At 46.0% G+C, this 25,488-nt stretch overlaps 1 protein-coding gene across 12 annotated transcripts in view; it reads left to right on the plus strand.

Annotated features, from left to right (window-relative positions):
* The window catches only part of macf1a (microtubule actin crosslinking factor 1a), a 118,558-nt gene that overhangs the window by 34,883 nt on the left and 58,187 nt on the right, over nt 1-25,488 (plus strand). For 11 of the 12 annotated variants that reach the window (XM_031871323.1, XM_031871325.1, XM_031871331.1 and 8 more), the window contains 35 exons: nt 1,059-1,213; nt 1,419-1,545; nt 1,645-1,828; nt 2,070-2,236; nt 2,366-2,544; nt 2,634-2,772; nt 2,864-3,057; nt 3,509-3,668; nt 3,849-3,932; nt 4,182-4,289; nt 4,400-4,498; nt 4,634-4,756; nt 4,913-5,004; nt 5,742-5,877; nt 8,106-14,177; nt 14,301-14,456; nt 14,681-14,896; nt 15,071-15,244; nt 15,351-15,638; nt 16,577-16,726; nt 16,888-17,121; nt 17,224-17,403; nt 17,494-17,667; nt 17,856-18,023; nt 18,857-19,048; nt 19,132-19,305; nt 19,523-19,646; nt 19,770-19,969; nt 20,078-20,395; nt 20,554-20,720; nt 22,141-22,297; nt 22,443-22,554; nt 23,007-23,069; nt 23,514-23,752; nt 25,079-25,208. In XM_031871323.1, the coding sequence (XP_031727183.1) occupies nt 1,059-1,213; nt 1,419-1,545; nt 1,645-1,828; nt 2,070-2,236; nt 2,366-2,544; nt 2,634-2,772; nt 2,864-3,057; nt 3,509-3,668; nt 3,849-3,932; nt 4,182-4,289; nt 4,400-4,498; nt 4,634-4,756; nt 4,913-5,004; nt 5,742-5,877; nt 8,106-14,177; nt 14,301-14,456; nt 14,681-14,896; nt 15,071-15,244; nt 15,351-15,638; nt 16,577-16,726; nt 16,888-17,121; nt 17,224-17,403; nt 17,494-17,667; nt 17,856-18,023; nt 18,857-19,048; nt 19,132-19,305; nt 19,523-19,646; nt 19,770-19,969; nt 20,078-20,395; nt 20,554-20,720; nt 22,141-22,297; nt 22,443-22,554; nt 23,007-23,069; nt 23,514-23,752; nt 25,079-25,208 (11,635 nt within the window). The remainder of the gene's footprint in view (nt 1-1,058; nt 1,214-1,418; nt 1,546-1,644; nt 1,829-2,069; nt 2,237-2,365; nt 2,545-2,633; nt 2,773-2,863; nt 3,058-3,508; nt 3,669-3,848; nt 3,933-4,181; nt 4,290-4,399; nt 4,499-4,633; nt 4,757-4,912; nt 5,005-5,741; nt 5,878-8,105; nt 14,178-14,300; nt 14,457-14,680; nt 14,897-15,070; nt 15,245-15,350; nt 15,639-16,576; nt 16,727-16,887; nt 17,122-17,223; nt 17,404-17,493; nt 17,668-17,855; nt 18,024-18,856; nt 19,049-19,131; nt 19,306-19,522; nt 19,647-19,769; nt 19,970-20,077; nt 20,396-20,553; nt 20,721-22,140; nt 22,298-22,442; nt 22,555-23,006; nt 23,070-23,513; nt 23,753-25,078; nt 25,209-25,488) is intronic. The other variant, XM_031871335.1, reaches the window with a different exon arrangement.

Raw genomic sequence — 25,488 nt, forward strand, 5'->3', positions numbered from 1 at the left:
TATATATATCTATATATATATATATCTATATCTATATCTATATATATCTATATCTATATCTATATCTATATATATCTATATCTATATATATATATATATCTATATATATCATAGCTTTACCTTGCTGTTAGAAAGCCATTCTGAAGGGGAATTGAAGCCTTCATTTTGTCCTCATCACCAGACACTTTTTACCTCGCAGAATACAGGAGTTGACTGGTTAGCTGTTTATGTTGTCTGTAAAATTAGCCTTTTTAGTTTCTTTAGATAACGACTTCAGTTCCCCTTTTGAAAGTGCTGTTTTCCGGCAAGGTAAAGCCATGAAACCATTTTAAAATTTAGCATACGCTTAAACTAATATTGATAGTTTTAGGTGTTTTCAATACATTTTGCTGCTGCCCCCGTCCACAGCAGTATATTTCTTTGCTCCCTTGCTGGTATTCTTGTCTGTTTCTCCAAACTCCATCCACTGTAGGTTGGCTCTGGATAAATTCCTCATACTCTTCAAGAAATCCGAACTGGCCCTTTTAAGTTTGGAGAATATTTGCTGCTTTCACAATAAAGGCTTCCAGTGTAGAGGTGCAAAGCAGCTTTCAGCCCACATTGCATCGTTCCCGTGTCAGGGTCTCTAATGTCATATCATTTTAGGGTTTCTGCTAACTTCATGAAATTCATGAATGTTTGTATTTTGTGTTGCATTATGGGTTTGTTGCTATCAACTTTTGGTTTACATGTTTTCACTTCTCTCCTCCCTGATTTGTCCTCTTTTTCATCTGATCTCTCCTCCATCCATCCTGTTATTTAACCTCCCTCATTCCCTCATCTTTCTTTTTAACCATCAAAATCCTCCCTTTCCTCTTACTTTCCCATCTTGTTCTTCACGTTCTCCGCATCTGTTCCTCTTCCCTTCCTCGCTCCCAACATCTGTATTCCCATAACCTCCATATCCATATTTTTTTCCTCCATCCTCTCTTCCCCCCCCCTTCCATTCATGCTCAATCTATCCCCCCCTCTCTTTTTCTGTGTCTGCATCCATCCTGCGCCCCCCCGCCTCCTCTCAGATCACGATAACCCGCGGCGAGGAGTGTGTGCTGGAGGACAACTCTCAGAGGACCAAGTGGAAGGTGATCAGCACGACGGGGAACGAGGCTATGGTCCCCTCGGTGTGTTTCACCGTCCCACCTCCCAACCAGGAGGCCATCGACACAGCCAGCAGGTGAGACGCATGCAAGGAGCACATGTAGTGTTGTTGTGGAAGTAAACAACAGGATAGTGATGGTTGTAAAGTTGGTGATAAGGTGTGGATGTTTTGGTGAGGAATTGGTTTCCAGTTTGTATAATAATGTGTCAGGAAGTGGTAAGAAAACTGTTGTGTGTGTGTGTGTGTGTGTGTGTGTGTGTGTGTGTGTGTGTGTGTGCAGGGCAGAGCAGCTGTACCAGAAGGTCATGTCTCTGTGGCATCAACTGCATGTGAACATGAAGAGTGTGGTGTCCTGGCACTACCTGCTCAAAGATATCCGGACCGTCTCCGGATGGAACCTGGACACGGTGAGGCTGAATTCCATTTGCGATCTGTCCTCTCCTTTTCCAGTCTGTCCCGCTCCCGTCCTCCTACTCACCGTCTCCCTCTTGTGTCTCACCTGTCAGGTTCGCTGTCAGGCCCCGGCAGAGCGGCAGCAGGGTCTGGATCACCTGGAGTCCCAGCTGGCCGACTTCCTGTTCGACAGCAAAGAGAGCTCCGTGTTCACGGCGGCCGAGAGACGAGAGCTGGAGAAGGACGTCCGGCAGGCCCAGCAGCACTGCCAGGACCTGCTGCTCAACATGGAGACCGGTGGGACAAATATGTACTCTCATGGATTCACACATGCCTCCTAAACACTCAGATTAGAAATGCCCAGGGGTGGGATGTAACTAAGTACATTAAGAGGTTCTTTACTTAACTATTTCCTTCTCATGCCACGTAATACTTTTATTCCATTACATCTCAGAAGGGAATATGTGAAAGCAAATGGCTGCAGTGTTACTGTTCAGGTCCCAAAGAACTCCTCTTTCTCTTTTCTCCCTCTCTCCAGTGGAGAAGGACGAGTCGGTCTCCCGTTCGTACCTGTCGGAGCTGCAGAACATCACCCTTCGTCTAAATGAGGCCGAGCAGAGGCTGATGAGGGGGATTCAGACTCCGCCCCCCAGCCGGCTGTCAGGTGACAGCGCTGACAACACTGTCCAGATAGCGGAGCAAGAGGTCAGTTTGAGCCCCATCTGATGGTTGCAACTGGCAATAATTAATATCAGTTACTGTTTCTTGAAAGATGTGAGTTTTTGAACTCTACTTGGACGTTACTCACCCCCCTCATTTCTCATTCTTGTCCAGACGCTGCAGTCGGATCTGGACGCCGTGCGCTCCAGTCTGGGCGCCGTGTCCCGGCGCTGCGTCAGTTTCTTCGAGGAGAAGCCGACGTCCTCCGCTGTTCCCGTCCTCCGGTCTGAACTCAACCAGGCCGTGGAGAAGACGGACCAACTGCACAATCTGTCGACCGTCTACCTCGAAAAGTTCGGGAGCTCTTTCCTCTTTCTATCTATTCATCAACTCAGAAATATACGTGAATGTGTCACTCACACTTTACCTTTAACCTCCTCAGGTTAAAAACAGTGGACATCCTGATGCGTAGCCTGGATGAAGCGGAGAGCCAGGTCAGGAAGAATGAGAGCAGGCTAAGTGAAGAGGACATCGTTCCTGCTGACACGGCGGCCATTCAAAGCCTCAAAGATCAACTAGGGGTAAGGGACACAGTGTCATATAAACTAATACTTCATGTAGTGAAACTATTTGACCGTTGTGCTGCATCGTCTCCGTCTGATCTCTCTCTAGAGACGGCAGGCCCAGCTTGTCGAGCAGGAGGGCGTCTTCCAGGCTCTGCAGTCGGAGGTGGGTCGGGCCAAAGAGGCGGGCTCCCAGCTCAGCAGGCTCCACCCAGACCGCAGCCCCGAGCTGGAGCGCTACCAGGAGAGAGCCAATCAGGTGGCCGAGAGGTGGAGCGGAGTCAAGAGACAGATGGAGACACGGTGAGCGGGACGGGGTGACGATGAGGAAAGAGAGAAGGTTTGGGGAAGAGATGAGTAGGACTAACAGAGGGAGGGTCAGTGTGGTGATTAATAGAGAAGTGTATAATGGCAGAACATGCTACAATATATTGTCTTTTATATAAACATTCTCATACTGGATACACTGCCCTCTTGGTGTTTTTCCTATTTTGTTGCATTACAACCTGGAATCAAAATGTTTCTTTATTTTGACTTTTTAAAGTGGTTCTATGGACAGATACTGTGGAGCTTTAGTTATTTTTCTGTCGGTCCATTACATAAAATCCAAATAGAAATCCATTTTAATTCCAGGTTGTAATGCAAGAAAATAGGAAAAACCAAAAGCTGTGCACTGTACTAAACTTATGCTGTACTTAGAATAAACGTGTTTGTGCGTTGAATGTTCCTAAAGTCTTTCCCCGTTTGATTGCAGACGGACCGATCTAGAAGCCCTGGGCTCGGCCCTGAAGCAGTACAGATATGGTCACTCCGCTCTGATCAGCTGGATCGAAGAAACGACGGAGAGACAGGAGAACACACAACCCGGACAGTCGGACAGCAAGGCGCTGTCCGAGCAGCTGGCCCAGCAGACGGTTAGTTACACTAAATGGTATGGATCGAGTCTAAGGAACGATTCAAGATTAGAAATATCGGTGCGCCTCAAATGTTCGATGATGGAAAAATAGGGATGAAACAAAATGGAACCAACATATTAAATTTGACAGACTTAAATACATGATATGTGTTCTTTATGTTCCGATTCCCCTCCTCAGGCATTAGTAGCTGAGATTGAACAGAATCAGGCCAAACTAGACGAGTGCCAGACTCACTCCAAACTGTACTGCGCCTCAGTGAAGGTAAGGACTCTCATATGCAGCATGTCAAATGTGTGAACTGGTGTGTGCGGAGCAGTTTTACTATGATGGTCCAAATGATCTGGTCGCCATTGTTCTGTGTCGCAAACAATCAAGAAGACGTGTAAATGCATTTGATAAGTGTCGGTTTACCAACTAGTATTACATTATTACATTAAAATACTCTTGTATTATGTGCAATCATAATACAGATATTTGACTTACTCATGTGTACACGGCTGTATTCTTTAGGACTACGAACTGCAGCTGATGACCTACAGAGCCTTCGTGGAATCTACGCACAAGTCTGCTGTCAAGAGGAGGAGGATGCACTCTTCCTCTGACGCCATCACTCAGGAGGTGAGGATGAGAGAGTCCGCTAAACTCTTGTGATTAATATCACGGAGACATCTTTTGAATATTGAGATAATCTATATCTTGTATTTGTTTCCGGGTGTTTCTCTCTGCAGTTCATGGACTTGCGTACACGATACACAGCCTTGGTCACCTTGACAACCCAACACGTAAAGTACATCAGCGATGCCCTGAGAAGACTAGAAGAAGAAGAGGTGGGGCTTTGTTTCGCTGTGTGTCTCCCTCCTGTTTGGAATGTGTGGTTCAATTAATTCACTGCAGTGCAAAGTATAAGGTGTAAGGTAAATAGTTTGAGATTTATCTTTAATTTTTTTTTTTTATCTGTGCAGAAAGAGGTGGAGGAGGAGAAGCAGGCCAGGGTGGGGCAGGTCTCAGACCTGCTGGGCTGGGTCAAAGGCCTCCAGGGACGGACCGGGGGCCCCAACGCCGAGTCCTCACTTGCTGCTCAACAGGTACAACAGAAATCTAATATGATTACACACATTATTCCACAGACAAGTTAGGGTTATGCTTCCTCATGAATAAAATGTAATTTGCTGTTTGATTGAAACATAGACACTGGTGGTTGTCCTGTACTGAGAGCATCATGCATATGTGTTCTTCTAAAGGCCATCAGTGAACAGCTGGCAGCCAAGAAAGACGAAGTGGCTGAAGCCATCAGGAGCACTCAGGGCTTCCTGCTGTCGAAACAGGCCAGCAAGTAAGATCACGCTCCACACATTCACTACACTACTGTAGCATCGAGCACAGAGAACAGAGCAACAAGCAGTGCATTCTCATCCAGCTGCTTGTCATGGAAATTCTGAATTAAAGGGATAGTTTGGATTTTTTGAAGTGTGGTTGTATGAGGTTCTTCTCCATAGTCAGTGTATTTACCTTCAGCAGATGGAGTGTGGAGAAACAGACAGGAGTACCAGCAAAGGAGCAAAGCATTGCACTGCTGTGGACGTATTTTAGACACCTAACAAATAAAATCAATATCAGTTTAAGTGTACGCTATATTAGAGTATTTAGTTTGTCTGATTATTATGGTTAGTTCAAAATTCACCATACTCACACAATATAAACAAACGTCTACTGTTGGTAATACACTGACTACGTACCTTATAACTATAACGCCACTTTAAAAACAGTCCAAACTATCCCTTCAAGCTGATTTTTGTCAGGTTTATTACAGTTTGGGTAATTTGGGGAATTGGATGAAACCTCAAGGGAATGTTTCAAATGGACAGGTTTACAGTGATATATATGTACTGTATTATATATTATCAGCTTGTTACTCTACCAAATGGTTTGTTTCAGCTTACAGTATCTAGAGCTTTTTCATGGGTAACATTTGTCTCAATGATACAATAGGAAGAAATTATTTTTGGGTACATCGCACATTAAACTCACAAAGCCCACCCGCTCTAACCTTCTGCCTTGTGTCCTCCTCAGGTTGTCCCCAGAGGAGCGTGCTCATGTCGAGGCTCAGCTGGACGAGCTGAAGGCCGCCTACAACCAGCTGTGTAACAGCTCCTCCCAGCAGCTGCAGCAGCTGGAGCAGCAACTGGCCAAAGAGAAGGAAAGAAAGGTAGATCGGTTGGAGAGAGGGGGGGTAGCGCCCATTTGAGACAAAAATGTATTTTCAGGTTTTGTAAGCTTGTCGAAATGTAATTGTGAAAAATGTTGCTGAAAACGCTTGCGAGCTAAGCGTGAGTTTGCGTGTGGGCCAGTGAGTGTGTGTGCGCGTTGTGCAGCATGTGTGTTCACTGATTTGTGACAAACATCACCACTATTGACGAGTCTCACTCATTGACTTGGTTCGGTTTAACAAACATCACAGACCCTGTTCAGACGTGCATCCAGATGATCTTAAAATAACTTTTTATTTTTAGCACTTTTGTGTGACCTCTTTTGTCATTCAAGTAGAGATGGTACAAATAATAGAATAAACGCTTTTTCAGAAAATGTGATGTGTTTTCTAAATTAACACCGAAGGGAAAAGAAGAATTCTCTGGATGACACGTCTGAACTGGGCCGTAGCATGGAGTGTTCCACTGACTCGCATTGTTCTCCTCAAAGCCTGCAGTCATTTCATCATCTATCATCATCATCATCATCATCACCATCACTGTCATTATCATCAGAAAATACATCTGCTGAACTGCTAACATGGTAATACATGGCCTAAGTGGTGCCGCACAAGTCATGCTAGCCGGTAGCTAGAAGCTGTAGCGCTCCGCTTTTTGTGGATCCATCGTTGGAAACAAATAATTTACGAATTAGATGCACCTTTACATTTTAATCATCTCAGTAGCTACTGAATAGTATCATGTTTCTTTGCTTTATGTGGTAGTAAAATAATGCCACTACATAAAGTAAACACATCACATTGAAATATGTTTTACTGCATTAAGTTTACCCCTTGTTTATGTGTACAATCGATCATTTATACATGCACAGTCAGCTCCCACTTTGTCATTCCTCTTCTGCCACATCCAATACGGTGCATCTGTCAAAAAAATGTATTGAATGTGTGCGAATTTCAGGTTCCAAGCAATCCTTGATGATAATTCTTGTCTTGACAGCTGCACCTCACGACCGATTCCTCTGTGGATGTTCTGTGTTTTTACAGGGGACTCTTATGTGACTAAACAAATACTCACTGAAGCATAGACGCTTTGAAAAAGTTACTTTTAGGGGTTTTGAGTGTAAGTGCACCAGAGGCCAGCTATGCAAAAACAAACACTTCACCATTTGAGCATGTTGTGTCCAGATCACCAGAGTGTGTGAATGAGAGTTTTTGTGTTTGTTCTAATGCATTCTATTAATGTGTGAAACTTTAAACCAGCGTTTTGCTTGAAAACCACTAACAGCAGCCAGAGGAGAATTGTGGACATCCGAGCTCTGAGCCAAGGATCAGAATGGGAGACGGGAAATAAACTAAATCTGCAGATCAGTTTACTGTTCAGTTAGCGCAAGTGTAAACCATATCGTATCTCACAAGATAATATGGCCAATGCCTTGCCAATGATAATGAGTAGTAACAATCTTACTGTATGTGATACATGGTATGTTGCAAAACAATGTGCAATTCATCATGGTATCTGTGCAACTGAAGAGCTAAACATACCTTCCATATAGTATTATCTTCCATTCTAAAGTGAGGTCAGCAGGATTTAGTGTCAGTGCAGTGATAGGAGTCAGAATTAAGAGTGGCATGCAGATTGCTAACAACCAGCTTCTCACCTGTCGCGCCTCGCTCTGCCGATACATAAGCTGGCCCATTAATGCGTGTGCCACGGGACAAGCCCGTACGGTAAGTAGCGCTCGCTTTCTCTCTTCTCTCTACTAGAAGTTGTATCCACCTCTTCCTCTGAACGCTTCTGAGTTCTTTTGTGTGTCTTCGTTCTCCTTTATCTTGGGCATTTTCTGTATTTTTCTGTTGCTTTTTTGCATGCTTAGTGCTTGTTTTAGAATAGCAGTGCAGTTGTAAGTTTTAAAGCCCTTTTTGATGTAAAACAATTGTGGAGAATGGGAAAGAAAAGTAAAATTCCTTATGTACAAATAATGAGCATGCTATTTATTTATTTGTTTTTAATTATATCCGTTATGTTTTTATGGCAACTGGTTGTGGGTTTTCCTCTTTTTCTAATTCTACCATCTGATTCTGCCCATAATATGCTAGATAGTATAATTAATATGATAACATAGCAACATAACTTGATTCATTTAGAGTCTCAAAGTGCCATACCACATTGTTCTTCAATGTTACTGGAATGAATGTCAACTGGAATTTTGTTTTCTTTATTTTTCTAGACCCAAATTGCCATTGCTGGAGTAATTGACCTGGGAACAGTGGAAACATTCCCAGTGTTCAGAGCAGCCCAACGTGGTCTTATTGACCAGGACACCTGCCATGTACTACTGGAGGCCCAGCTCATTATGGGTGGGCTCCTCCAGCCTGACTCCCCTCTCAATCTTTCACTGGAACAAGGTCTAGCTCAAGGCCTTATCGACACACACACTCGACAGTCCCTTTCCGAGCTAGAGAGAGCCTTGCTTTTGGTGGAAAATACTAAGTGTACAGATGGCCAACAACAAAATGTGTTGCCAGCAGCTGCAGCAATGGAGTCTGGGCTCATCAGAGAAGAGGTGGCACTTCGCATTTTAGAACTCCAGATGAACACTGGAGGCCTGAGGAGCTCAATGGGAAAAATGATGAGTTTGGAGCAGGCAGATGACAAGAGACTTTTGACTCCCAGAACCCTCACTAAGCTCCAGTCAAGGCAACAACAAAAAGAGCTGATCGATCCAAACACAGCCGAAAAATTAAACCTACACGAGCTACAAGAGCGCTGTGTTCTCGACGATGACTCCGGTCTCCTTCTCTTCCCTGTCAAACAGCAACCTGGAGGAACTGTCTGCCTCCGGTCTGGAAGAAAAGTTGGCATATTCCGCGCCATTCAGGAAGGTCTGATTGATCGGAAAGTTACTGTAAGACTTCTTGAAGCTCAGCTCTTTGCCGGTGGTATAGCTGACCCACGGTCTGGCCACCGATTGACAGTCGATGAGGCTGTTCGTCATGGGCTTATGGACCAGGATCTAGCCTGTGCCATGTTAGCACGACAGCTGCAAAATGGGGGAATTCTAGACCCTTTCAGTGGAGAGCGCCTAGATTTGGAAGAAAGTATACGCAGGGATCTTCTTTCTCCTCGATTGGCTCTGTTGGTCCTTGAGTCTCTTTGGGCTTTCATGGGAATAGTCTGGCCTGAAACTGGAGAACTCCTGCCCATTGTTGAGGCTCTTCAAAAAGGAGTGATCTCAGGTGAGCTTTCAAGGAACATCCTAAGGCAGCGACATGCCATTGGGGCTTTGTACAACCCAGAAACCCTCCAGGTGCTTCCCCTAAACCAGGCTACTGAAGAGGCCCTTGAGCCCAGTGTTGTCAGTCTTCTCAAGAACACCCACATCCCAGATGTTCTTTCCAGCATGAACCAGTCAGGTACCCCATCTCTAAACCGCCTGAGCTGGGGTTCCACCAGCTCCTCTCCACCTCCATCGCCTTCATCATCTCCCGCAGGCCTTGTCTGGGATGCAACACCAACACATGACATGGATCCTGAAGAGCAAGCAAAACACAAGCTGCTGTTTCACCTCATAACTCACAGCTATGTGGATGCTCATTCCGGAAAAAGATTGGTGCTGCTCGACCCTGAGTTGGTGGAGTTGGTCAAAGCTACTGAACTGATTGCTGGAGCATCTAGAAGTCAAGTTGAGCCACAAAGCAGTTTGACCACAGATGAGCAGGAAAAGTTGAAAACGGTGAGACAGTTTAGTTTGGCAGCTATTGGGATAAGTGACACACAAACTGAGGTTGAGGAAGAAAGTTCCGATGTAGTCACATCAAATAAAGAAGTTGAGAAGAATGGTACAGGTAGTCTAAAAGAAAGGTATGATGGAGAAAATGACTACAAACTGCTGCATAAACCATCAGTAACTCCAAAGAGGGATTTAGCCTTTGAAGCTAACAATGAAGTTGGTGTGAATAAAAAGGTTAAAGAAAAAGCTCAAAAGAAAGAAATATCCGACCATGAAAGTTTAATGGCTTCAGCTAAAAGACCAAATGAGCTGCTAGCAACCGAATTCAAACCCAGGGATAGTGGTGGCCAGCAGGGGACTAGAAGTTCGACCACATCAGAAGAAAGGAAAACCACGACAAAACCTCTCAAGTCTATCACACTGGGAGCAAAAGCAACTGAAGATGTTCAATTTAAACAATCTGATATAAAGCATTCCCAGACTGAATTAGAAATGACCACAGAAAAGATGCCTATGACGGAGACTGACTCAAAGCATGCAAAACCTCAGATTGATATCCGTGAATCAGAAGTGGAAAAGGAAGGGGAGGATGCTGAATGGGCGAAGTTGGTCCTAGAGCTCAAACAGGGAGGTCTGATGACAGAGGAAGGGGAAAAGCTGCTCCCAGATGAGGCAGTGGCCCAAGGTGTCCTTCCTGGCCACACAGCAGTTAAATTAATGGCTCAGACTGGTCTGTTTGGGGGTTTCCTAGATGCGAGCAGCAGTGAGTCACTTAGCATGGAAGATGTTATGCAGGAGGGTTTACTGGGTGAAGATCTAATGTGGAGTGTGCTGAAGTCAGATAAAATGCTTGCAGGGGTTGTGGATGTAGAGAAAAAGCAGATCTGCGGGGTAAGGGAGGCTGCTCAGGCAGGGTTGATCGACCCCAACACCGCTGCGCGACTTCTGGAAGCCCAGGTGGCGTCTGGGGGGATTGTTGACCTATGCAGAGATAAGAAAGTCTCTGTCACCCTAGCAGCAAACCTGGGACTGATTGAGGAGGATCAAAGAGAAGAACTGGTGGCACTAGAGAAGGCATACAAAGGAAAGGATACAGATTCAGCAACTGCCCTCACTAAAGCCAGTTTACAGCTACAGATGGAAGGTGTTATTGACCCAGAGTCCAAGTCTCCAGTTCCTCTAGAGCAAGCTATTCAGAAAGGGTTAATTAGATCTGAAGAGGCTTATCAGGTGTTGGCAAGGCAGGTGGCTGAGGGTGGTATAATACATCATGCTTCAGGGATGAGGCTGTCAGTTCCTGATGCTGTAGATAGAAGACTAGTGGATCGGTCCATTGCGCCTGGGCTGGAAGAACTAGAGTGGGTCTACCAAGGAAAAGTCAGCCCTTCATCTCACCCAGAAGCTGTCGTTTTCCAGGCATCGACCGGAGCCATTTTAGACCATGACTCTGGATGTAAACTGACATTGACGGAGGCAGTTTCTAGGGGTCTTCTGGATGAGAATATTGCCAGTGACGCCATGACTTCTTCTACTGTAACACAAGGGGCGATTGACCCAGAAACTGCACGCATTGTGCCTTATTCTGAGCTTGTAAAAAGGGGGAAGATAGATATTGAAACAGGCAAACGCTTCTTGGAGGTGAAACCCTTTAGAGGTGTTCAGGATGGGCACACAAGAGACATCTTGACCCTTCCTGAGGCAGTTGCATCAAAGCAAGTTGACCCAGTTCCAGCATTGAGGCTTCTTCAAAGCCAGGCAGACAGTGGAGGGATCATTGACATCAGTACTGGAGAAAGGCTTCCCCTATTTGAAGCCTGTGAAAGAGGTTTAGTTGAAGACAATATGGCCAGGGTAATAGCCACAAACCAGTTTTTGAAAGGAGGCTTACTTGATTCTGCCACTGGGCAACAAGTCTCTAATCTTGAGGATGCCATTGCAAAAGAACTGATCTCCAGTGACATAGCTTCAGAGATACAGGAGAAATTGGCTTCAGTGGAAGTGGAGGGGGATCAAGGCAGCACTACACCTGTTGCCTCATCAAGTGGCACATACAGCCCTGCTGTTATAATGTCAGTGTCAAGGCCAGACAGTCCAGCAAACTGGTCAGACGTAAGCTCGGAGGTGCTTTCAAGACCTCCACTTTTAAAGAAAGGTTTAGGAATTACACTGGACGATGGAAAGAGATTGACATCTGTAGTATCAGATCACTCACTGTTTTATGACCCTACTACAGAAGAGGACAAAATTAAAGTGTCAGTGGAAGAAAAGGCTGCAATTGAGCCCGACCAATCCCTAGACATCTTGTGTGAGTTTGTTACTAATGTTGAGAAAAGAGTTCAGGAAGCCATAGAAGAGATTGTGCCGCAGACAAACATCCGTAAATCAGAGCCTCTTCCTAAGCAAAAGCCTGATGAGAGAGTGCAAATAGGTGCAAGTGAGACCGATTATAAACGAAAGGGGAACATTTTCAGAGATGGTCTTGGAGAATCCATTCAGGCACATGTCTATGATATCGACAAAGATTTACAGGGAGAGGTCAGAAAAGGAGGGGCTGTTTTAAAGTCAGGTGAGGAACCCGTGAATGTTGGGAAAAAGGAGTGTGATGAGGGCACGTTGGTGGTTCATCATGATTCTGAAGATGGAAACCAGGCAGGTTTTGTGGCAGCAGAGTTTAGAGATGACGGAGAAAGAAACGATGGCATTGAAGTGTCTAAATTGAGTGAAGAGGATTATAGAAAGAGTGATGTGGCAGCACAGAGAGATGATGTTGAAGACAAGAAGGGCAATAAAGTGGAGAAAGATAAACCTTTAAAGATTGAGATCAAACCTAGCAATGACACGGAGCAGTCAGACCAGTTGTTGACCTCTCCATCCAAAGAGACGGAAAGCAAAAGCAAGAAGAAGAGGAAGAATAAAAGGAACGGAAAGCCCAAAGGATCAGAGAGAGAAACGCACCTTCCAGAGATGAGACATTCATCTGAAATTGATCAAGCTGGTGCAAATATTGAAGGACAGCCTGAGGCCATTGATGTAGTTACATCACAAGAAGAATACCAGAAATCACAGATTCAAGGGCATCCCAAAGGAGAAAGTGAAGCAAAGATTGCCGGGAAAGTTGAGGCTCAAAATGATTTGGTAAAACAGGGAACGGAAGCAGTTCCAGCATCTCTTGAATTGACAGAGCATACCATTGAGCCAGAGAAAGATGCAGTAAAACTAGCTTTGAAGGATACAGAAATAGGTGATAAGAAAGAGGAGATAAAACGGGAAGAGCAGAAAGAGAAGGAGAAGGCTTTGGTCTCTCAGCAACCAGAACAACCAGAGAGCAGTCAGGAGGTAGCGAAAAGGAGGGAGCAAGAATTCCCTCAGAAATCTGCTCTCCCAAGCGACGAGAAAGTGGCCCTGATATTGAAAGCCAAAGAGAGCATCCTCAAAAAGGTGTTTGAAAAAGGTGTGAGTGAGAAGCAGGCTGCGGAGGAGCTGCATGCACTGCGCAAGGAGGTGGGGAAGAAGGAGGGTCGAGGCAGGACTGTAAAGACACAATCTCTGCCTTCTAAGGCTGGTGGAGTGGAGGGTCATGATGATGATGTCAAGAGACCAAATGGTTCACCTAAAGAGAGTGAGGAAGAGATGAGGGACAAAGAAGACGAAATGACATTGAGAAGGGTCAAAGAAGATAAGACCGAGAAGAAACTTTCTGTCAAGGAGGACATGGAGACCAAGGTTTCTTCAAATGAGAAAGAAAAGAACAGGAGCTTTGGAAAGGAAGACATTGAAACGGCCTCGTCAGTCCAGCCTAACGAAACCAAGCAAAGTAAACGTAGAAAGAAAAACAAGAAGACTAAGAGGCTAAAAGTGACAGACAAAACCGAGCCTGACACCGAGGAGTTAACGACAGAAAAAGTGGATTCTGACGTTGCAAAAGAAATTACCACAAAATCTGCAATGGCAAAACCAGATTCAGATAACTCAACTTCCACTATGGAGCAGAAGATGGACCCACAGTCAGCCAGTGGTGTCGTGAGACCTTCAGTTGTTGAAGGGGAGACATTTGTAATTAATGTTAAAGGAGATGAGACCAGCCAACAAAGTCCACCATATTTATGTCAATCAGAGAAACCCTATTCTCACATTGAGGAACACGTTCAACTGGCAGCGGTTACATCTGTTGGGAAAGAAGAATCACATTCAGAAACAAGGAATGCTGCCGAATCCATTGGCTTTTCTCACAAGGCTGTGACGTGCAGACCAGACATCCAACCCACAGCTCAATCAATTGCTGCTGGCACACAACCAGATAAAACGGCAGGGAAAGGTAAAAAGATGAAAAGGCACCAACCACCTGAAGTTGATTGCACCAATGTTCCCAAATCAAAAGACCAACAGCAGCACCTTGAGTCCCCGGAATCGGCGCCTTCGCTCTCAGAAGACACTTCAACCGAGTCTGAATCGCCTGGAGTTACTGAGTCTGATACGGCCTCCGAGAGTTGGGGGGACGGAGAAGATGATGTCGGAGAGAGTCGAGAAACTGTGTCAAACAAAGAGCGGAGGACATCCTCGACCGGCAAGGTAAGAAGTCGCAGATCATTTGTGAAGGATATATAGACATTTCTTAAGAATAAGCTCTATGCTGCCTACAGTTATACATACATGTTATTATGTTTTATCATATTTAATTTTTTTTCCCCAAAGTCGGCATTGATGCGTCAGGAGTGCTTGGAGCAGGACCAGCGAATTGTAGCCCTGCTCTCCATGGTCAGACACGTTGAGGTCCGACTCAAACGGCAGCAACAGCAGTCTGTCGGCCGCAGCCTCATCGCCTTGGATGACATCATCGGACAGACTGAGGTGACAGAATAGGCAAATTTACCTGGTAGAGATATGCTGTTAAATGAATGTGCCACCAGCCAACGTGAATGTACGTTTGTCGACGCTTGAATTATTTTGCAGTTTCCGTCGTGCATTTGGTTCCTGAGAGTGAGACAAATAAAAAAGCTGATTAGTGGATTAGTCTCAAAAAAACAAAGCGCATCAAGAAAACCTTTGTTTCCTTTTCTTAATCCGTCTCTCAGACTCTGGACCTCGAATTGCGAGACTTGGAGCCCACGGTTACCGAGGAAGTGGAGGCCGCTCAGGAGCTGTTGACGCCCCAACCCAAAGACGTTCCTCCGCAGCTCCTATTGGCCTTGGAGAAGGACGGGCGGAGCTTGGCTCGAGGGTACGAGGCTGCCAGAGCACTTTCTGAGGGCATTCTGCAAAGTCTACGAGACCGTAGAGACTCGTATAAGGTAAAAGGAGCAGGAAAATAACTTGTGTACTAGGTGATCATTTGTCGTAGAGGTGACTTGGAACCATAATTCTTATTTGATTTTTTTAGATGAATTACCCTGTTTGGGTTCAGAAAAAGTCCTCATTTCCCCTTTGTACATTTTTGAATTGAATCACTCTTGCGTTTCTCTCAGGAGGCGGTAACAGCTGAGCAGAAGTCACTGGGAGGACAAGTGGAGAGTCTGCTCTCTTGGTTGCGGGAGACAGAGGTTCAGATGAACGGTGGAATGGCGGGGATGGAAAAAATGGAGAAGGCAGAGAAAGATGACAATCGTGATCAGCTCACACAGCAGCTGAATCTCTGCAAGGCAAGTTGTCCGTGGATCATGTGGTAACTCTGTTTGTCTCTTTGCACCACCCTTAGAGCTATGGAGGAATAACGTATCTACCCCTTTCCTTACTCTTTCCTTTCAGGAGCTCCAGTCCGCTCTGACGGCTCGCTCCGGTGAGGTCAACAACGCGGCCTTTGACATCCAGGTGTTCATCTCGGAGCGGGCCCAGGACCTGGCCCCCGAGCAGAGCCGGCGGCTCTTGGGGCAGCTCCAGCAGCTCCAGAGGGCATTCCACCTGGCATCAGGCCAAGCCCAGGCCTGGGCCGACGCCCTCTCCGCCCAGAGAGCGAGGGAGGAGGAGCGGCAGCGCAGGGAGAGAGTGAAAGAAGAGGAGAAGGACAAAGACAGGCGGAGTGCAAGGGAGAGAGAGGTTTGGAAAAACAACATTGAGTGGGAATGGTTTGAAACGCGCCGCTGTTTCTCACTAATACATTATAAATGCGTTTAGCTTGACTGGACTATATTTCACAGCTTCATTTGTCATGCTGTAAACTATCGCCATGCTTTCTTACACAAGATCATAGTACTCGCGTTCTATAAAATCACATCAAACTCATTTCACAGTAGAAACTGTAAAAGCCTGACATAAGTGAGCTAACCTCCACCTCCATTTAACTTGCACTGCCATCATACATCACCTCAAACCTATTCTCAACATTCGTTAGCTGGAAAGCAACCCAGTGCTGCTCTTGTTGCCAAAGCTTTGCCACATGACATGGACAGTATCGCCACCCTCAATCCTACTACACAGGCTTTTAATGCAAGTGTGTTTGCTACTCTGCATGTCTCTATAACGTGTGTTTTATTAACCTGTTTGCCTTGCTGTTCCAGATTGCCACTGAAGGAAATCGCTTGTGTCACGGCGGTAACAAAGGCTAGAGATCTGATAGCAGAAAAGGCCTCGCTGGCTACGGCGCTTAACTGTTTTTCCTCTTGTCTCACCGGAATGCGGAGGGGAAAGAGGAAAAATGGCAAATAAACGTGTATTTGTTTGATTTGTGTCGTCTGTTGTCGCTTGACCACCATGTTGATGTGAAGATACTTTGTGTGTTTGTATGTCTGCGTATGTGTGTGAGCGTGAACTCTGGACACAAACTGCTCAAAGCTTGGCAAAGTGTGCACTACACAAGAATTACATTGAATTTGTAAAAACTGGTGGTTTAGATCAACAACTTAAAGAGTCTGTTCCTGCAACTTGATCCAGTGTTAAGTGCTTGTGATGGACTCGTGTCAGCATCCATTTTCCTCACATGTTCTCTCTTTATTGGTCTATCCTCCCCCCCCCCTCTACTCGCTCACTTCCCTCAGGTGGTTCAACAGCAGAAAGCCGAATGCTCTCAGAAACTAGAAGGCCTCACCATGTGGTTGGTTGGAGCTGCCAGCCTACTGGCCAGTCAGAAAGGTGGAGCGGAGTCATGTGACGTGAACGCCTTGCAGGAGAAGCAGAAAAGACTGAAGGTACGAAATGTCTAGAATCTAAAGGGCAAAGGACCGAAATGACTACATAATGACGATATGTACATTCACCTCACTTATAATCTAATATTAGCATTTTAACTCACTAAATTTGCCTTCTTAGTTTACTATTTTGACCAAATACATTTTGCCTCGATATCCAGGAAGCACAGAAGGACCTCCAGACCAAAGAGGAGGGCATCGCCGAGACCATCTGCTCCGTGGAGGAGCTCCTGGCAGACCGGAGGGAGAATCTGAGCCCAGAGGAGCGGGAGAGCCTCCAGGGTGCGCTAACGAGAATGAAGGAGCAGTACAGCGCTCTTAAAGATTCAGCAAACACGTCGCTGTCAGAGCTGGACACGGCCATCAACACCACTGTACAGCAGAACACACAAAGGGTGAGTACAGGAGTGGTTACAGACTATAAAAAGATGTGTATTATTGTTTGCATGTAGCTTGTTTTGTACTCGCCCTCCCCTTTTTTCTCCCCTTCCCTCCAGGCGAAGGCTGTGGAGGATCTCCAAGAGACCCAGGGCCAGATAGACTCTCTGCTGAATGAGTTGTCCTCCCTCAACCAACCAGGCGGGAGAGCAGTTGGATCCGGAGTGGCCCAAGATTTCGCCGATGCGCCGTTCTCACAGCCAGAGGGCGCTGTGATGTCACACACAGAGGCGCTGCAGGTTTGGAACCTCCGCTCCACGCGCAGCACATTTCTGACTTTAGAACCTAACAACGTTACAAAGTTCCTGACCCTTTGATCTCTCTCCCAGGCGGAGCTTCAGCAGCTCCAGTCTCAACAGGCCCAGCTGCTTCAGATCGCACAGTCGACCCGCTCCCTTCTGGACCGGCCCGACTCCGCTGTGCCTCCTGAAGAGAAGCAGCGGCTCCGGGCCGCCCTGGACCAGCTGCAGGCCCAGCACCAGGAGCGGCTGCAGAGCTGCCAGGTACTCAAAATGAATACAGATGTGTGTTAAGTCTGCAGCAAGGCCTCCTGACCTGCCTTATGTGCTGATGTGTGATATATGGACCTTTTATGTCATTGCAAATTGGATGCCAGTGACAGTCTCTGGGTTTCACCTTTAATATTTTCTTATAGCTACCTGACTCCAACTGTTGTGACAATTTCTTCCAGGACCGTCTGAGGAAGTCTGAGGCTCTGAAGGATGAGCTGACAAAGTTCCTCCAAGAACATGGAAGTTTAGGTGCCTGGCTGGAACAAAATGAACAGGAACTACATTCCCTGGCGGAAGGAGAAACCGACGCACAAGGACTGAAGAGCAGACTGGAGGAGCACAGAAAGGTACACTTGTTAATAACATAATGGACGTTTTTCTATTTATTGTTTAATGTTATTCATTCCCCTTTTTTTATATTTCCATTCTAACAAACTGAATCACAAACATGAGTGTGATTGTGTGCGTGTGTTTATCGTTCCCATTTAACAGGCTGCAGATTGTCCACAAGAGGGAGCAGTTCAGTCATGTCAGACCAAATTTTACGATCAGCAAGATATATAGAGACATGTCAATGTTGCCACCCAGGAAAAACAAATGAATTGCAGCACCGGTATAAAACCTGTCCGTCCCTCTCCAGAGAAAGTAGGACAGAAAAAACATTCTCCAGACCACAACTTAAATTTTGCCGGTTTAAAATTATCAAAAAAAACCTTGGACACACGTAAACGTTCAGCAGCTATACAAAATATTTAAAAACGGCTGTTTTAAAGGTGTAATATGTTAGGAAGATTATCCATTGCCTCCAATTGGTTCTCAACATCTGACAGCTGAGCCGGTCGGATCAAAGCTAATGGTGCTAATAGCGCAAACTACGGCAATGGTGCTGAATATGTCAACAAACTGACTTCCCATGCTCGGTTTGCATCCATCCATCCGTACCCCCTGACGTGCGCTGATTTACACTTTCACTATCCACTCCACTCAAGCAGTTTGGGATAATTGTCCTTTTTTTAAAAGTCCCTTGAGATCACATTTGCTATGTTTTATATCTTTTCTCAGCCATTCTGGAAAGTTAATACTTTCCATTAACGCTCATGTCTTTGTAATTATCTTTGTAACTGCACACGTCTGCGTGAATTTGTCCCCAACTGACCTGTAAACGTATCTGTATTTCCAGCTGGCTGAGGATGTGATTTGCCACAAGGCGGACCTGCGCTTTGTTTCCATCTCGGGTCAGAAGGTTCTGGACTCTGTCCAAGGAGCTTTGGAGCAAGTAGGCGGTTCAGACCCGGCCCTGGACAGCACCAAGCAGCTAGTAACTGACAAGCTGCAGGATGCCAACCACAGATACACAAGCCTGCACACCAAGGTGAGGGATACTAGAATTTCTTAGTTCTTTCATTTTTGTCTTGAATTTACACACACACTGAAACTTTCTGTCGGTGCGTGCAGTCGACAGAGTTGGGCGGCCGTTTGTCCGGCCTGTTGGAGCGGTACCAGCAGTACCAGGATGAGGTCATCTCCGTCCACTCTTGGCTGAGTGCTCAAGAACAGAACCAAAGCATAGCCAAGCCCAGCGGGGAGACAGACCCCCAGAACCTGCAGGACACACTACGACAAGTACAGGTGAAGAACAGATCACAAACATGATCATAAACACAGGGTGAGGGAAGGAAGGAAGAAAGGGAAATCTTATTCCGTCCGATACCTCATGTTAAGTTCTGACCAAAAAAAAGGAAATGATTAAGGAAATGAATGTCTGGAAAAAGGGGTTAAACACTATAGTGGAAATGTGGGAACCGTGTCCTTTTTTTTGACTCTGGAGTGTGTCACCTGTCTTCAGCTGCTGCAGGACGAGCTGGCCGAGCGTTCGGTGCAGCTGGAGAAGGTGAAGAGAGCAGGAAGAGATCTGGTCAGCACGGACGAATCTCCTTCCCTGAAAGCTGTTGACATCCTCTGTGCTGCAGGTAATATAACTCACCCAATCTGTCTTATCCTCTGACAGCTGCTCCTGAATGGGAGTTAAGTGGATGGAGTGATTTTAAAAAAGGTAACATTTTATTTTGCCCCCCCCCACTCCTTCTTTTCAGATGGTTTAGAGAAGAGGTTTGGCTCCCTCTCTGCGTCCGTGTCAGAACGGTCCGAGCAGCTGCAGACGGCTGTGGCCCAGTCCGTCAGCGTCCAGGAGGGCCTCAAGGGTCTGCTGAGCTGGCTGGAGAAACTGGTTCTGAATCCCGGACCAGTCGAACCCACCGCACAGGCCGTTCAAGACGCCATGACACAGAACCAGGTAGGAGTAAACCCAGAGGAAACGCTGCAGGTTGCTGTTGACACGTCACATCTAGGAATCTAAATATTTACTGGAGTTTGCATTCTAAGTCTCCTCGTCTTTCCCCAGAAACATCGCCAGGAGCTGCTGTCCAGGCAGGGCAGCGTGGAGGCAACGCGAGAGTCCGTTTCCAAACTGGTCCAGAGCTCTGATGCCTCCACGGCCTCCGGCCTCCAGGGCGCTCTCGATAATCTGACTCAGCGCTACGCCGCAGCACAGGCTAGCCAGGCCGAGAGGGAGGCTGAGCTCAAAGGGCTGTTGCCCAGGCTGGAGGGCTACGAGCGGCTGGGGATCGACCTCCGGGCCTTCACCCAGAGCCGACTGAAGGCTCTGAGCCCGGCGGGCCAGCCGGACCGCAGCATGGACGACTACAGGCAGACCACTGAGGTCAGCAGGGGCGTCAAATTGTTTTATATAGGTCATCTACTGTACGGTCCCACTTGAGTTGAATGATTTCAAGGTTCTAAGACCTCTTAAAGCCTCTCTGGGCATCAGTGGATCAGTGACACTGTCGGTCCATTCAACACTTTGGTCCTTTTTCTCAGGAGGTCAGGTCCGAGCTGGAGCAGGAAGCCAGCCAGCTGAAGTCCTTCTGCAACCTCGGCACCGAGCTCAGCCAATCGAAAGCCTTCAACAACACTCGAAGCTTATTGGATAACGTCAAAGGAGTGTCTGATGAGTTCACCCAGCTGGAAGCAAATGTCAGCACAAGGTAAAAATGTTCACTGAACATGAGAAAAGTGCCTCTTTTTTATTAATGCAGCCTTAACTGTAAGTCTTATTCATTTTCATGCCGTTTTGTCCTTTTTTGGTTAACATCAAAACATGGACGCAAATCAATGTGCTGGTCTTCAACATGGTTGCTTTGCCTCAGTAGGAAATATTATTATATATTATTATTAATAATTAAGGTTACATATAACAATGGGAGTAATAGGAATGATTATCTTAAGAACAAAATCAGTCTGAACCTTTTTAAACCCTTTCTCATAAATTCGGCAGTGTACCATAACAGACACAAGGGGGCACCAAATACTAAGCCGTTAGGATATCAATCATTTAGCTGGATAGTTGTTGAAACATGACATAGGTCACTTCCAGTTCGACTGACAACAAACCAGATAACCTTTAGAGACAGAATACTAAGTTTTGATTGGATATGATCGGCCTGCAGAACAGACCAAGCTGCTGGCATATTCCAACATTTCTTTTCTAAATGCGTAGCCTTCCCGGAGCACCAGTTGCTATGCCGACCTCGTCTGACGAGGTATCAGTGAGCAGCCTCAGAGGCCCGTCAGAAGGGAGGGGGGGGTGCTGGGAATTTATAAATACCATCAGTCTGGTGCAGATTTATTGGATTACACTTGAGTTTAGTGAGCCAGTCATCTCATAAATGGGAGTAGTTTTATGGACATATTTGAATATGTTCTGGGTGTCCATAGCTTATCTTACAGAACACACTGTACATGATGTCGGGATTATTTAGTGTGTTGACTGATGTTCCACAGCTGTTGGTTGCTGTACTGTGTGTGTGTGTGTGTGTGTGTGTGTGTGTGTGTGTGTCTACTGTATGTGTGCGAGAGCTGACGAGCAGGCCGGAGGGTGCTAATATAAGCAGGCTGGACGCGGCTCATTGTCCGTCCTATAAACGGCCCGCTCAGATGTCTCCCAGCCTCCACTCCTGAGGGGGGAGAAAATAGCAGCATGATAATGATACACCTCAAAGCCAGACGGCAGACTCCTCCGAGCTGTTTTGTCTATGGGCAGTCAGCACTTTTCCAGCCGGCGCTGGAGACAGATCACATACAAAGCAGGGGAGGTCAAGGCCGCGCTAACGCTGGCCAGAGTGGACCTTTAATTATCCCTGCTGATAGTGCTTTGTGTATTCTCTTTCTTTCTTTCTTTAGAGCATATAATGTAAAAAATACCGTAAGAGAGACCAAACGATTGCTTTCATTTGAGTTGAAAACATAAAGATGTGACTTAAGCTGAATTTTCTCTACTCTGTCCTCGCCTCTTTTCCTCATCTTTGTCCCCTCTTCATGCACCTCCTCCTCAACCGCTCTCTCACCGCGTCCTTCCTTCTCCGACTCTTCTTCACACCATCCTCTTCCTCCTCTGTCCCCTCGCAGGTTCGCTGCGATCCAGGCCTGTGAGCAGCAGCTGCTCCAGTTCCGCGGACTCTCTGGCTCCCTCTCCAGGTGGCTTCAGACGGGGCAGGACCAGCTGCCGTCCAAAGAGGCCAACCTCAACACAGAGGGCCTGCAGAGGAGAGTCCAGCAGCTCACGGTGGGTCTTGAAACAAAAGCTTTGCACCTGCCGCGTTTTAACATGAGGAAAAGGGAAACATTTAGGGAACACGCTGTTTTAATTCACTTACTATATAATGTGCTCTCAAAGCACCACGACTCAGCAAAATGCATTTTGCCTCCAGGACTTGTTGAATGACTGGGAGTCTCAGGGATCACGGGTTCAGGAGCTGAACAAGACGGGCTCAGAGCTGGAGACCCTCATCATCGACGTCACCGCTCCTCAGGCCAAAATGGGTAAGAGACGCAGCCAAACCCGCCCTCAGTTTAAACCACTTATTTTCCTCATGAGAGCATTTTGGAAGTGATTTGAGATTCAAAGATGATGTAGGCGGGTGGAAAAAGTCACCAAGAGGTTATGAAATGATTTGACCCGCGAGCAACATAGAAAATTAAAAACTGAGGATGAACGCGTGGGCAGCATAAGTCTATAATTAGTAACCACTACCACTTTTTTCTAGTAAATGTTTAATCTAGACATTATTCCCTGGTTTTGTAATTAATTTTTTTATTTTATTTTTTACCTACATTGACCCCATCACAACGTTGCAGCTGTGGAGGTCGTACAGAACTTAAATTGTGTCCGAATTTCTGAACACGTCACTGGCCCTGTTTTGTGTCTGACCATTGCTTGTGCGAGTGTATGTTGTGGTGCCACAGTCTCAGTCAGGTGTGTGTCTCTCTCCCAGGTGCTCCTCACATCAATGGCTCATCAGGTCCCAGCAGTGTCAATGGCATTCACACCTGTAAAGGTGAGCTCTAGCTCTCTCTCTCTCTCTCTCTCTCTCTCTCTACTTATTTATTGCCTCCTGAAAACGAGTCTCTAACATAAACCTGATTGAATAATTCTCCAGTTATATTGGTGTTGATGGTTTCTGGTCACTTTGAGAGATTACTGATGTGTTTCACTGTTTCCAGTGTCCTATACTGTCCCGTCTCTGTCAACTGTATGTCCGTGCAAAACATGTCAGTGGCAAATTTGTTGAATTTAAAAAACATATTTTAACATCAGGATCTGCCGGACTTCCTTTATCTGGGCTGCCTAACCTTACTGGATTATATTTCTGTTGACTTTACTTAACTTGCTTTACTTACCTGTTTTTATTTTATTTTCTGAATCCGCCCCGCCTGCTAATCTCTCTCCCTATTCGGTAATCACCCAGCAGTTTCTCTCCGTCCTCTTCCTGTGCCCTCAGACCTGACGGAGCTCCAGGTAGCCGTGTCCGATGTGAACGGTCAATATGAGACGCTGGGCGGGGAGCTGAAGGAGCGCCTCGGTTGCCAGAAGACCTCGCTGGAGCTGAGGCAGAAGGCCAGTCAGGGCACCGACGAGCTCAAGAGCTGGCTGACGGACAGAGAGCACAGCCTGAAGCAGGGACAGACCGCCTCCCCCTCCAAGCCTGAGGCGGTACGCGCCCAGGCCCAGGAAAACAAGGTAGAGGACCGGGTCCATCTCCAGGGCCTGTTTTATGACCCTTCCTACATGAGCACTGGTCACCTTTCTACCCATTTTCAGTTTTTATAGTACCCACATTGACACAAGCATATCTGCTGATATCTAAATTCACAGATCAAAACGCTCACGTTTTCATGAACCAATTAGGGCTCAAACCTCGACTGTGTGCCGTGGCTCAAATTCCAGTGAGCTGGAACGAGCTAGAAACATGAACCTCGGCCCAATAACTGGGAATTATGTGCAGGAAATATGACTCTAATTAGCCACATGATGGCGCTGTGAAAAATGTGATTTTTGGAAAGGCCACGCCCCTCACACAAGTCTGACCGACTTAAAATTTGGTACAAATTTCCAGGTCAGTGTGCTCCACAGAAAAGCCTCTTTGACCTTTTGAAAAGACTGAAGAACATATTTTGGACATTTCCTCCTAAACCGAGAGTCCGATTGCTACCAAATGTCCCTCAGATCATTATTGGACCAAGCTCATTATAGGTTGTGTAAAGTTTGTTTATCTCATTGTGATTTCAAGACACTGACCAATGAAATTCAAAAGGGTGTGGCTCAACACATTCATAGCTCAAACTCCACAAGCGTTGGTCCAATCATCACAAAACTGGCAGGATATGTTTCAATAAGCACCTGAAACATACTCTGATCATTTCATTCAAATGGGCCACTAGGGAGCGCTACTGGGACTACAGATGAAAAATAGCCTTTTGGCTAACTCTGGCACATTTGCAGAAATGTTTTTATTAATGTGCACTGTCCCGTTCAAATAAACCAATAAATAAAAATACTAAAGGCAGAAAATGGGCGGGGCATAGCACAAATCAGAGTAAATTGGAAATTTTTGGTCCAATCATCAGGAAACTTACAGGATATGTTTCCTGACAATGTTGGACCATGTGTGTAAAACAATTTTGAAATCGCTCAATAGGGGACGCCAAAACATGTGCATGTACCTGGTGCTTATTTGGCCATAAATCAGTCAGTTATTTTAAACATCACCAAAGTTGGTGAATGTTTTTAATTAAGCTGTCTAAACGTATCCCCAAAATGCTTTCCAAGAAATATGACTGGCGGGACTTTGAGAGTGTAATTAATGAAAGACTGCAAATACTGTAATGATGAAACCAGTGTGTGATTGGTCTCACTCCTTCTTTAGACAGAATGAAACCAGTTGACGTGACTTCGCTCAGCTTTGTGAAGCCTGAAAACAGCTCGCGGCTACATTTTGTTTTGTGCTTCTCTTGTTGAGGTATATTTAAGTTGTTTTAAGTTCATGTCATGCTCTTTCTCCTTAAGGTCCTGCTTTCAGAGCTGGCAGAGCACTCTGGGAAGGTGGAGGAGCTGAAGAGCACGCTGAGGAAGCTGATTGCTGACAATCCTGATTCTCCTGAGGCAGACACCTGGAGACAGCAGCTGCAAGATATTGGTAGGTGCTGCAGATGACAAAAATACATGAGGACATATGACAAGATGATGAGACAGCCATTTTCAAGATACTAGATAGATGACAGCTCTGTCTCAGATCATGCAGGTTCCAAAAGGCAAAAACTGAAGTAGTAAAGGCTTAAAACTGAGAAACAAAGGAAACAAGTAGGCGCTGTTACTGTGGCGTGTTGCTGAAAACCGTTAAAAACAAAGTGGCACTGTGCCTCAGCATTTGTAATCGTTCTTTCTAAGAGATGGCGAGGAGCTGAGATCAATATTAT

The sequence above is a fragment of the Anarrhichthys ocellatus genome, unplaced genomic scaffold (assembly GCF_004355925.1).
Source record: "Anarrhichthys ocellatus isolate YVR2014 unplaced genomic scaffold, GSC_Weel_1.0 scaffold57, whole genome shotgun sequence".
In the NCBI taxonomy this organism is placed as follows: domain Eukaryota; kingdom Metazoa; phylum Chordata; class Actinopteri; order Perciformes; family Anarhichadidae; genus Anarrhichthys; species Anarrhichthys ocellatus.